This window comes from Hypanus sabinus, chromosome 7, assembly GCF_030144855.1.
Source record: "Hypanus sabinus isolate sHypSab1 chromosome 7, sHypSab1.hap1, whole genome shotgun sequence".
NCBI lineage: Eukaryota > Metazoa > Chordata > Chondrichthyes > Myliobatiformes > Dasyatidae > Hypanus > Hypanus sabinus.
Genome location: NC_082712.1, coordinates 138,997,734 through 139,010,519, shown reverse-complemented (window position 1 = coordinate 139,010,519; position 12,786 = coordinate 138,997,734). Strand labels below are relative to the sequence as shown.

General features: G+C 35.6%; 1 protein-coding gene across 23 annotated transcripts in view; it reads right to left on the bottom strand.

Moving 5' to 3' along the window:
• Positions 1-1,478: 1,478 nt before the first annotated feature.
• The window catches only part of sox6 (SRY-box transcription factor 6), a 602,254-nt gene continuing 590,946 nt past the window's right edge, over positions 1,479-12,786 (bottom strand). For 22 of the 23 annotated variants that reach the window (XM_059975754.1, XM_059975761.1, XM_059975763.1 and 19 more), the window contains 2 exons: positions 10,668-10,884; positions 1,480-8,293 (listed from right to left, as the gene is read on the bottom strand). In XM_059975754.1, the coding sequence (XP_059831737.1) occupies positions 7,990-8,293; positions 10,668-10,884 (521 nt within the window). In that variant the 3' untranslated portion in view covers positions 1,480-7,989. Of the gene's footprint in view, positions 8,294-10,667; positions 10,885-12,786 lie in introns of all 23 variants that reach the window. The other variant, XM_059975749.1, reaches the window with a different exon arrangement.

Genomic DNA, 12,786 nt, shown 5'->3' with positions numbered 1-12,786 from the left:
TCAAAGGGGAATTGACGGGCATCTGAGGGGAATAATGAGAGGACTGCTCTGCTGAAACCAAGCATGGTCACAATGGGTTATATGCCTTCCATTTCATGATAAAGACAAGGAACTGCAATGATGGCATCAAAAGTAACTGTTTTGATATCAATGCCTTTCATATAGCATTTGTTTGTTTTGTATGCTCATGAGATTTTCTAGCTCATATCTGGCTGTCCCATCACTGATTGCGACTTTCTATACAATGGATATTGGAGCTGCTATCATCTCTTCCTCATTGTCCTGCAACTCTTATTGATGGGGGCCCACTCGGGACAGGCAGGTGATCATATGGGGGATAGTCAGATGTTATTACCATATCTTATCTTTCTCAGTTATCTGCCAGCCAGTAATTCAGATGCACTGGACTGCTGGAGGAAGATTCTATTTAAAGTCAGTGATCAATGTAGCACTCACATGATCATTGTGAACTTCTCATGTACACCTCATCGAGAACCTTTCACATCCCATTTTAGCATTTTGTCCTTGTATGCCACTATAGTATTGTCTTTAACATACTTTTTGATGGATTTCACAATCTTTTGCAGGAGATACCACTGAGAATGGAATTACATCCAGTAAATGTCCCAGTAAAGAGTGGCATCCAATTCTTAATTTTGCAGGATAATTTTAGTTAAATCTGCCAGGTGGAAAATTGATGGAATCTCGTCAGCATCCCACTTTATAGATTTAATTTTTTTTCCCATGAAGGTGCTGGAAAATTAAACTGAATTATATTAAACAATTAGCTTCTACAAACTCACCACTTACCTGCTAGGTAGTTTAATTTATAATTCCAGTCATTGTAGACTTTACCTATTGCATTCATCCTGTTTGACTGCTTCAAACTCTGCAAACTTGAAGTATCTGCACCTTTTCCCAATTACTGTTTGTTAATGGCACCAGTTGAAAGCAATATTCCCTCCCAGCATAATTCTCTCTCACTGCAACTTGTCACTTTAAAAGCCTCTATTCCTTCACTCTACTTTGGTTTTGTTCCCACTTTATTTTTCCTCAATCTATTAATCACTTTTCTACTGATTATGTGCTCCAGTCCATGTTATTTTTTTAAACATGTTGTGCAAATGCAAGTTACTTTTCATAAGTTTTGGAGAAATTCTCCAAAGCCAGATTCTGCCCTCAGTTCATCAGTGAGTTCAGAAATGTTACCAAGTCCATCTAATAACAAAAGCAAGAAACATTTAATCAATGTGCTTAAAATGCCTTTGAAAAATCTAATTTCATGTATTTTTGATTCTTCCAAAAGAGCTTTTTTCAATATTTATGTTGACGCATTTTGCAAACAGATTTGACAACCCTGAATAAATAATATACTCGAGTAATTTATTCTATTACTAAAATTCTCTATAAAACTAAAATAAACAGTAAACATAATTTAAACCCTCAATAAATCATAGAAGAAACACAAGCCTCATAAACAAAATTTATCTTTAATTAAGTGTCAACAGCAGTACAAAAGATGGAGTGATGGTGAATATATATATATATATATATAGATATATATATCTATATAGATATATATATCAAGAGAGAGAGAAAGAGAGACGATAGCTTTGAGGTAAATAACTCAGTCAGTCACAGAGACACTCCCCATAAGGTGCCATATCCCTTGTCTTTTCAATGTTCATTATTCTGTTTCAATAAAAAGATAGGATTATTATTTTGAATTTGTACACATTGATAAGGTGCCTGAAAACTCCAGAAAATAACAGGTTTGTTGTCTTTTGACTAGTGTTTTTATCATCCATATTTTTATTATTTCAAATATAATGGAGGCAGAGGAGGTCAGACTTAATAGTACCACTAAAATAAATTTATCCCTAATTGTTTTTTTCTTTACCTCACGTCAATACTGCAGAAAATAAAAGGCTGATTTACATTATGAATAATGCCAAGCAGGGGAAAAATGACAGGAGGACATCAAACATAATCAAGAAGATTTTACATCATCCTCAGCAAACAAGTTGGCTTTTGTACTGTATAAAGAGCAGAATATGAGGAACATGGTGATGGAGATTTCTTTCTTATGTTCAATTACAAACTTTACACTAGACTGTACATGTCTTTTTTTTTCTTTTTTTTTGATAAATTATTTACATTTGTCAGACATCATCAAAGCAGCAGCAGCAGACACTTGTTTCTCTAGACACCCAAATATATACCTGCTGTGGGCCCAGGTACCTGCACTGTTATTTGTTTAAAATGCAATGTTTAAAGTTCTTAAAAAAAACTTTTTAAATTATCAAATCCTGCTGTACAAGAGACATGTAGAGTGGCCCTGTGTTTCTTTAGAGCCACACCCAGTGTAGCTATAGGGTTGAAAGCATAGTACCATGGCAACAAGAGTCCCAATTGTCAGTCATACGCGCGTGCTAAAACAAAATCAAATCTAATGAAACCTTTATACTTTATCAGCAGCTAGCATGTCAGTCCAGCAAGTCAGTGAATTATGCTGATTAAATTAACATGAAGAAAAACATCACAATATACATCAAAATAAAAACAAAACTTCCAATTGTGGAAGGTAAAGTTACAGTAAGAAGCTACATAGGAACAGCTTATAAGCATGTTTTAATGTATTTTCCAACAACTGGAAAAAAATGGCAAATACTTAATGAATGAACAAAAACGCTATAAAAAATTCCTCTCAGTAATGCAGAGGATGGGGTATTTTATAAAATCGCACGATCCAGCACAAAACACAAGGTACAAAGGAGACAGAACAGCGGATGCACATAGCAAGGCTGCAGTGTGCTGGATACAAAAACTAACATGTTATTTGCACATTTCCCCATACTCCCAATAGCGGCAAGCATCTCACTTTTGTGTTTCACAGCAGCCTGGCATCTTTGCTGGCTTGTGACAATAACAGGGAAAGAAGTAAGGGTGAAGTTTGGGTATAATTCCTAATTGTATTCACTAATAGATAAACTCTATTCCTCCAAAGTTAACCATATTGTTGGTTGGCTGTGAGGACCAGACATTTTCAATACTGCATTTATTTTGGGAATACCTTTCAATACATTTTGACACAGAGGTCAACTTTGAGGTTAATTCATTTGGCAGGTGAAGTTAATGGGCATGTTTTTTAAAACCATGCAGCTTGAGTGACATTTTTTTTAATATATGCCATAGCCCGGGATTACAATCTTATTATCATAACGTTAATTGTCTAGAAAGGTGGCTTCCAGGAAGGGTGCAGGTTTTAATACAAAACAGCCTTTGCCTTGTTGCTTATTCTACCTTATTACACTCAGCATTATAAAAAGTGCAGTTGCTAATCTAGGAATCAGAATAATCTCCAGATTTTTTCATAGATACCTGGTATACCGAAACATAGGGACATCTGACAGATTTTGGCAAATTTGCCGTTCACATGATGTTCAGAACTTATTTGTGCTCTGGAGATTTTTAACAGAATTACGCCTGAATATTTCCCAAATTTATGAAAATAAATGTTCGGAATCCTTTTTTTGTTCTTCATTTAGTGTAATACATAACACAAAGAAAAAAAAACCCACAATGCTTAGAAAATGGTGTATGGCTCTCGATCTTTCCCTTTTCCAAATTAAGTTTTGTCAAGCACTCACCTGCAGTGTTGCAGTCACCTGCAGTGATGCATAATAAGAAGGTCACAAAAATGATCAGTGTCACGGGCAATTGGTATTTAAATTGAACCAAGGTAAAAGCATTTAAATGATCTAAACTGTTGGTATCAAGTGAGAATCTCTCTTACTTGTTAAGTTCCTTGTTTATTTAGCACTTCATTACCATCTGGTGCTCATTGCTGACTATTGGCACTTTTCACTACCTGTGGATCATCAACATCTTTATGCCACTTAGAAACAGGGAGTGTGAAGTCCTATTCCCATAAACTCTTAGAAGTAGCCCAGAAAAATTAGAAAATATTTGACTTATGCAAATCTTCCCTCCCATTTACTATCACACCCTTCATCTTCCCTGCTTAATAAGTGTTTTACACAGAAGGAGAATGTAGATCCATAAGAACTTACAAATTTTGCTGATTCTTTTCTTCTTGCTAAGAAGTGGGCACAGTACAAGTAATTCAAAAAGTGTTTCTCTCTTTAAATAAAATTATTTCCCTACTCCTCATATTACTAACTGTAACACTATATATATCCTTATTAATAATAATTACAATACAAAAAACATGAGAAACTGACCATAAGTGAGGAGTCTGAGTGCCTCAGCTACAGGTCCAATACTGCTATATCATTGCGGGTGTGATTTCAGCATCTACATGAGGTACAGCGAATTGTCAGCATTTAAAAATGTGGACCAACATACAATGATGTATAACAAAACAGTAAATACATAACTTATATTTCACTATGTATTCATGAACAAAAATAGAATTCTATTTCCTATGTTATATTTACAATTTAACAAAAAAATCTAAAATGAGATGGTGGATTTTTTTTGTTGTAACTTTGTTTTAAGCTCCAATTTAAGTAAATTTGTACTATTTCCTTTATTGATTGTCTTGGTAGAATAACTCTGCAGTGATATTTTAGAGCCTGATTTCGGCTAATAAATATTAAACAAACATTTATTTGATCTAGTCGACTTTCAAATACAATTTACAAAGAGATAATTAAGACCATCGGGAGGAGGAAAGAAAGGTGGTTGTTGTTTGTTTAGCCAATTGAGTGAAAAAGCATATGGTCATGGTGGAAAACAAAGTATTTTGTTAGGAATCATTGGGGCAAGGGGTTGTTTGTGAATGAGAGGAGAAAGAGAGAAAACAGAAATAAAGGTAAGCAACAATAGCTACAAGTGAGTTAAAACAGTAGATTTGGATGGAGCTAAAACAAAGTATTCATACATAACATTTTTTTGCATAAATAAAATTACTAGACATAAAATGACTCAAATCTGGCAACTGTGAGGCAGGCCCACACGAGTCTTTACAGGTGGCTTTTTGTTCATGTAATATCTCTTAATACAGTTTCACATTAGTCAGAAGTGATAAAAAATATCATTTATATCCAGTGCTCATAACACTTTAAAACATCCTGTGTATATATGTGTGCATGTGTGTGCATGTGTGTGTGAGTGAACATGTAAATGTGTGTCTATATGTGTGTATGTGTATCATATTACATATATTATATATATATATATATATATAAAATACATACATACGCACACTACAAGCATAATCAAGTTTCAGTCCCAAAAAACAGTCCTTTGTTTTTCCACCAGCCTGCATTATATTATATTGGCATGGCAACAAAACATCTAAAACAACTAAATGTGTGGGTGCAATGAAATATAAACTACAAATTGTTCTCTGAAACTAAAAGCCATACACTGTCCTAAGTAAAACTGAATTTTAAAAACAAAACTGTTGAGGGGAGCTGTTTATTAGTAAGAGGTTATGTGAACTTTAATAAATTATAATTAAGTAAGATTTAGGAACCATTCCCTCACACCTCCCACCCTCCCTCATTGAAGCCAGATTTAAAGTTCAAATATTTTATTTTTTTTATAATGAAATATTATCAGTACCTTGAATGATTTGCGAAAGAAACAAAGTGTTCATCAGTTATTCGCATTGCAAGACGTTCCAACTAAATTATCACAGTCTACATCAAACTGGTCCAAGATTAAATAATGGAACTTTACTATTCAGTGGGGCTTTAAATAGAAAGCAGAATTCTGCCTCACTTCTCAGAAATAGTTGGTATTTCCCCAATTTATCATCTCAAATACGCATACCAACAACAGTAGTTTCTTAACATGGTAATGGCTGTTTTAATTTTATAGTATCATTATGTATTTAAGACAGGAAATCTGAGTATGCAGGGTAATATATACATTTTATATATTTTTGGAGATGCACTTAATTTCTTATTTCTCTGTGCTGTTTATATTTTTGATAGCCCCAGTTTACTTCCTGCACAACAAATTTCATTTAAGACCTTAGTATATGACATTTTCACAGTAATGCAGTAGGTGAATTAAGACATTGTGAAATTAAGAAGGTTAAGTCATTTGTATTCAGTTTCCTTTCACCCTATCCCTGCCCCGTTTGTGCTCATCAAGGTGAATGCCAGCAGTGGAGAGGAATGGAATTGCTTTAACACCATTGAATGGTAGATAAGACTCTTGGAAAGACTAAGACTTCCATTTATATGGTATCCTTCATGTCCTGTTCAAACTGCTCTAAAGCACATTACAGCCAGTGAAATACTTCTGCAGTCACTGTCGAATAATAGGAAATACAGCAAGCCAGTGTGCACCGAAATATCCCACTAATATTCATGATACAATTATCTGTTCTCAAAATATTGATTTGGGGATTAATATATTGGGCAAGAAGACAGGGATAAGTCCCCTGTTCATCTTTCTTTAAATATTCGCTCATGAATGCAAGCAGGAGCTCTATTTAAGGTTGCCACCAAAAAAACATCACTTTCTATAGTGTAGTACTCCCTCAGTACTGTACTAAAGTGGCAGCCTAGAATGTAGTGCTCAGAAACAATAGTACTCTCAAGTAAGCCATTGCTGACACTCCTAGAGTTAATTAGACCATGTCAAAAGCAATATTAAGCGCCCCCCCCATATTCCTAAACTCGCCTCCTCTCTCTAACTGCTCCTCATTCCGTATTTTTATTCATTAGCTCAACTGTGTCCATTCAAAGCTGAATTGAGAATAGCCATTTGAACTTCAGTGACTCTGGTGATGGGATGGAGGAGGGACAGTTAAAGTGGCAGTAAGGAGGTGGATATTGTCTCTGAGTGACTAATGAATTATTCCTGTTCAGATTACATTTTATACTGCTTTGATATAAGCTTTCTTGTGCTGAACAGAATATCTGTGGTTTAGACTCACAATTTTACCCAACAATTTTAAAATATTCCCCCAACCACCCCTAGTATTTTCTTTTAAATTCAATAATCCTAGATTATTGGCCCCTTGGATCTCTGGAATGACTAAGATACTCTCACTGGAACTCAGTGTAATGAGGTAAAGGGTAAGAAACCATTCTAAGAAGACAACTGGGGCAGCAATCTGTTATGTGGCCTGCACTGACAAATAACTGTTGAACACCCTATTTGTGACACAACTGAGTGTCTAAAATAAAATTACGGGACACATGCACTCTGGCAAGCTCCTCCTCTGTCTCAAAAAAAAATCCTTTTTTCCATATTCCTGAGTAACTTCACCACTGTCTGGAGAGATCCCCCTTTTGTAAGTAATTATATATACTTCTTGTTCCTCATTAAATCACAGACGATTGTCTAAGACTTTTGCAGTGTCTCCCAAGTAAGACTTTTCAGAGTGTTAAGATTAAAATGATAGATGTTTGGCACTTTCTTTATTCAAACTGTACAATATGCAAATCAAAAAGAAAAAGAAATAAAATGAAAGGAAAGCCAGCCAAGGCTCAGCTCTTTGTTGTTTGTTTTATGCTGTGCTTTTTGTGCACATGTGCTGTTATTTTAAATTTGGTTCCCTCCCACCCCCTCGCTAACTTTCTTTTTAAAACTACGAAATTTAAATTATTTTAAATAGTTCAGATTAAAAACACATTCACAAGTTGCTGGTTGGCACAGCATACCTGAGTGAGAATATAACCCCCCACCCCTTAAGAAACAGTAACTAAAGTATTTGAAAACAAGCTCAAAAAAGAGAAAGGGAAAAATTAAGACTGCCAGATAGCTATGAGTTTATATCAAGCAACAGCTTTCAAGTCCTGACATTTTAATTTTTTTTTTGTTTTCAGGCTGTAGCCAGTAATGTAAAATGTCCATGATACTTTGTAAAAATAAAAAACTCAGAATGCTTCACACATTAAGAAACAGTTAAGACCATTGCTGATGAATCTGTTGGAGCCACACATGCAGGCTCATCAATAACTTTTTTTTTGTTCAGAGTAAGAGTCTGATTGCAGTTGCTGCTCAGTTGGCACTGATGGCCTCTTGATTCTCATTGTCACTGCTATAGTCTGATTTCTGATCATCCTCATAGTCCTCGTACATTTCCATTTCATCTTCACCATTCAGCATCTCATTCACGCCCAGGTTGCCACTTTCTCCTTTCATGCTGTAAGTGCTCTGGATGACTGGGATGCTTGGCTCTGGACTGCCGGATTCACTGGAACACTCCGATGTCAGTTGTGGTGACGCTGCTGTGGCTGCCATTGAGATAGCACCAGGATACACTACACCTGCTGCCGTAGTGATTGGAATCTGAGGCTGTTGCCTATGCACAGATGAACACTGGTTTGTTAGCAAGTACAGTCAACAGATAGCAAGAACAGCTAAAGCCCTCAAACACTGCACAACGCTAACTCATTTCCCTGATAACTAAACATTATTGCCATTGATAATATCATGCACATAATCACTGCCTGGGACAATTATTTCATGATGCCAGTTATGCATCTTGACATTCTTGTGACTTTTGAGGATTTTAACATTCCACCCAAGAAAACCAACCTGCATTGCATTCTTCAGACAGGGACACCCCATTGGCCCTATTATGGGTCTTTCATACTGTTCAGCAGGATCTTTGCTTCTGCCATTCTATCATGAAATATACTGCCAAAGGTTCGCAGCAACATTCCTTGGCTCTAATTTGAAAGTCTAGAATGTGTCCTTTTGTTATACAGTTGGAATATAACTTAAAATAATTTTATTGGATTTATTTTTATCAGGACCCCTTAACAATGTTGTACACCTCTGGTAGATCATGCCTCAGAAACATTTATTACTAGGAGAAAAGTCCAAGTTTTCTAGCTTTTCATCAAATCTGAGGTCCATAATACCAGACATGCACAGAGGGTTAAGGGATTGATTTGGGAAAACTGTTGTGTAGTCTGATGCCAGTTCCCCTACAATTTTGCCTATTTAACTCAATATCAGTTGATCTGCATTTGACGGTGTACACCAAGCCTTTTAACTGCATTAAGTTTTCCACATAATTCCTAGTTAATTCAGCATGCCTTGTAGTATACGGATCAGAAATTTTGCTTCTTGCCTGCAGCACTTTGAACTTAAGTGTACAAATTTCAGGTACACTTTTCCTAATCAGTTATCCATTCAATCGCCAATATCCATCCACTGCATTGCCCATTTGGAACATCTAAATTCAGCCCCTTTTCACTGAGTTTCTGAATGACTCTATGTCACTGCCAAACCTTTGCCGCCCTGCCTACAGTTCTGGCCTTTGGCACTCCCTGGCAATATATATTATTTACCTGAATCCCTGCAGCTGTGAATGTCATGCATTTTTACTTATGCTGAACTTTAATGTTAATGGAATCTTGATTATCTTCAAAGTAACATACATAATTCTAGCCAAAAATAAAATGGAACTGGGCAAAAATAGGTGCCTGAAGGTTAATTCATCTGCAACAGTTGTGAGAATAATTTTATTCTGATTTCACTTAGAAATAATCACAAGGTTTTTCTTATAATTGCCCAATTTCTACTCATTCAACTAGATGCAAGTTAAGAGGTTGCCTACTCTTGGAAGTTCCTCCCTATTCATAGTTCTTTCAGACCATCATACACTGACTCCAAAATTCATTCCAATCATTGAGTAACCTCTTTTGCATGGTTGGCATTACAAACCAGGAATGAACTTCTAAATATGTCTGGTTTCACAAGCTTGTGAATTTGTCAACAAATGACCATTGATCTGATTTTATTTTGGGGGGAGGGGAGGATCTAACATCTCTCAATTTCTAAAGTTTAATTACAATGAAGAGGGTTGATAGTTCAGCCACACTCTGCCTCTGGGTCTCATATGAAATTAGTTTCAATATTCTAAATATACTTCACAGAAAATCCAAGTTCAAAACACAAAGTTCAAATCTTATCCAGAAAAGCCATATGTTTGAATTATATAAAAAGCATAAAACAATGACATGTTGGCATCATGGGCATTTTAAGATTGGAGAGAGGCATAATGAACAGAAGGTTTACTCATCTCTAGTTGCTCTGACTTGTTGGTGCCGGATATTCACAAAGGAAAGCACTATTTCTGCCACCACTAACTTTGCTCAAACAATAAGATAATTCTATGAAAAAGTGGCACAGTAGTTGTTAAAATGCAAGTGATGCTTTGTCAGAACACTTTCATGCTCTACTATATGTCTCCCCATAAACAGATCCATTGATACTTCAGTGTGAAAAGGCCCATCTCAATTTGTCTAAAATGAACTTATGCAACTTAATTGATAAAAAAAATCTCCTGAATCCAGATTATGTTGTGTATTTGCAGTCTCACTGAATTTTCACATCATTTCATCGAAAATTTTATAAGGGAGGCATGATAAAGAATTACACGTGATCTAACTATTTGAGAAATATGGATATGTAAAGGATTATATTAGATAGATTTTAATAACCAATAACTTTCATTGAGATCCCACTCACTTGCTGGGTGGGTCTCATTAATATGCACTGACTAAGTATCTCCCTGCCATGTGCAATGGGTCATGAAAAGTCAGAGAGGACCATGGTGTATAATCAGTTCTTTTGTTCCTCTTGAACAACAGCCCCTTTCTTCTTAAAAACATTCAATAATCATAACACAGGAAATACTTGCACTTATAAAGCAAAACATGTACCCTACTGTGAAGAACTGTCTCATTTCCTGCCTTCGGTTTCTCATCAATTGCTTGTATTCACCAATACGTAACTTCTTGCCATCCACAATGCAGGTACGCTTTGGTCTGGGCTTGTACTTGTAGTTAGGGTATTTCTCTAAATGCATCTTGCTGAGTCTGGCTTGCTCCTCATAATATGGCTGCTTCTCTTGGTTAGACATTGATTTCCAGCGAGATCCTGCAGAAGACAAACAGATACCAATCAAAAAAGCAGCTCTCGACAGATTAAGAGTTCCAATTACATGCATTCTGTGATGTTGTAATCAAGGGACTGTTTGCTTCGGCACGTGGTTCTAGTTTAACGATAACTTTAATTTGGTTATAAATTGCAGAGGAAGAGATTATAAAGATCCTTTGTCCAGAATGCATGTTTACAAATTCTGCCGATCCTTTGATCATGTAAATGTCTGGTCTCCATGTGAGCTTTAGCAAACTATTTTGCTCTGTGGTATAATATGATAAAGTCTGACCCTTTCTCTAGGTGGACGTAATTTCCAGAAACATCCACTGGTCATTAAGAAGGAACACCTAAACTGATATTTTTATGCTGTAATCCCTTCTATAGTAAGAATCTTCATGAGTCAAGTTGTATAAATCAGCACAGTCCAACTGAGAAGCAAACAATTGAAAAAGCAAACAGTAGCTTGGTCTTTATTGTTTAATTATTAAAGCTCCAGAGTAAAGAAGCCTTATAGGAGCTAGTTGATACTATACCTTGGATATTGTGCATAAACCTGCCTGTAAGAGGAAATATTTGCAATAGAGGGAGTGAAACAATAATTCATCAGATTTGATTCATGGGAAGAGGAAAGATTGTCCTGTGAGTGGAAATAAGTGGATTGGATCTATGCTGCATGGAAGTCAGAAACATCTTTTTGAAACATTCAAAAACATTAAAGGACTTGACAGGGTGGATGGAGGAATGATGTTTCCTCTCACTGGGATTTCTATAACCAGGGATCACAGTCTGAGAGTAAGGGGCTGGTCATCCAGTTCACATCAGAAGCATTTTCTTCATCCAGACGCTAGTGAATCTTTGTAATTCTCGACAGCTGATGATTGGGCAGGTTCAATTGACTTTTTAGATTGAGAATATCAAGGGATGTCGGGTTAGGAAAGGAATTGTCACAGAGGTAAAAGGTTATCTATGAACTTATTGAATGATAGAGCTAGCACGAGAGGCTACATTCTGCTGCTTTTTCTGTTTCTTATGAATCACTTAATTGTTATTTTGCTATTTGCTGATCAATTCACCACTCATCCTGATTTTTAAAAGTATTCCACTCTATTGTACAACTTCCTTACTGGCAGTTGATACAGTCAACATTAATTCAGTGTTCTTGAAGTGTATACTCAATATAAGAACTGTGCCTCTCAACTAATTTTTACAATATGCCACTTACCTAATTGTTTTTCTGGTTTATTATAAACAACATTACCAATTAAATTTATTTTTGTTCTTAGTAATAAACAACTTTTTCTTCAGGCTTTAAATTATTTATTTGTGAAAAGCTAATTTTGAAAATAAAGATTTAATGCAGTTATAATAGAATGCTTGCATGCACATCATTTTTTTACTAAAGGAAAAAAGTAAGACACAACCTTAGGAAATAAGTGGCTACCGTATGTTTCATTTTATCACTAAAGTATTCCTTTAAAAGGAGACTGCCAAGTGAAAAATGTTGAAAGCATTAATTCAAGGATGTAAAGGCTTAACTCTACTATACACTAACAATTCTCCTGGGGACAGCTTGCAGAGCACAGTAGCCAGCAAGAGAGAAAAATATACAAAAAAGTTATGTGGAATTTTGTTGCAATTTTAACTCAGCAATTCTATGCTCTTGAACTTGATGTTGTGGCATAGTTTACCCTACTATGTCTACACTTTCTCATGGAACCTTTCCAATCGTTACCAGGTTTTATTATTGTAGCCATTAACTACATCTACAATTGTGAATACTGTACATAAACAGGACTTCCGAGTACTACATATCTCATTTAATCTAATCAACTTAAAACGGAGACTAGTTTCAGAGAGAGATGCAATGTAACAAATCTTGTGTTTGCTATATATTGCCGC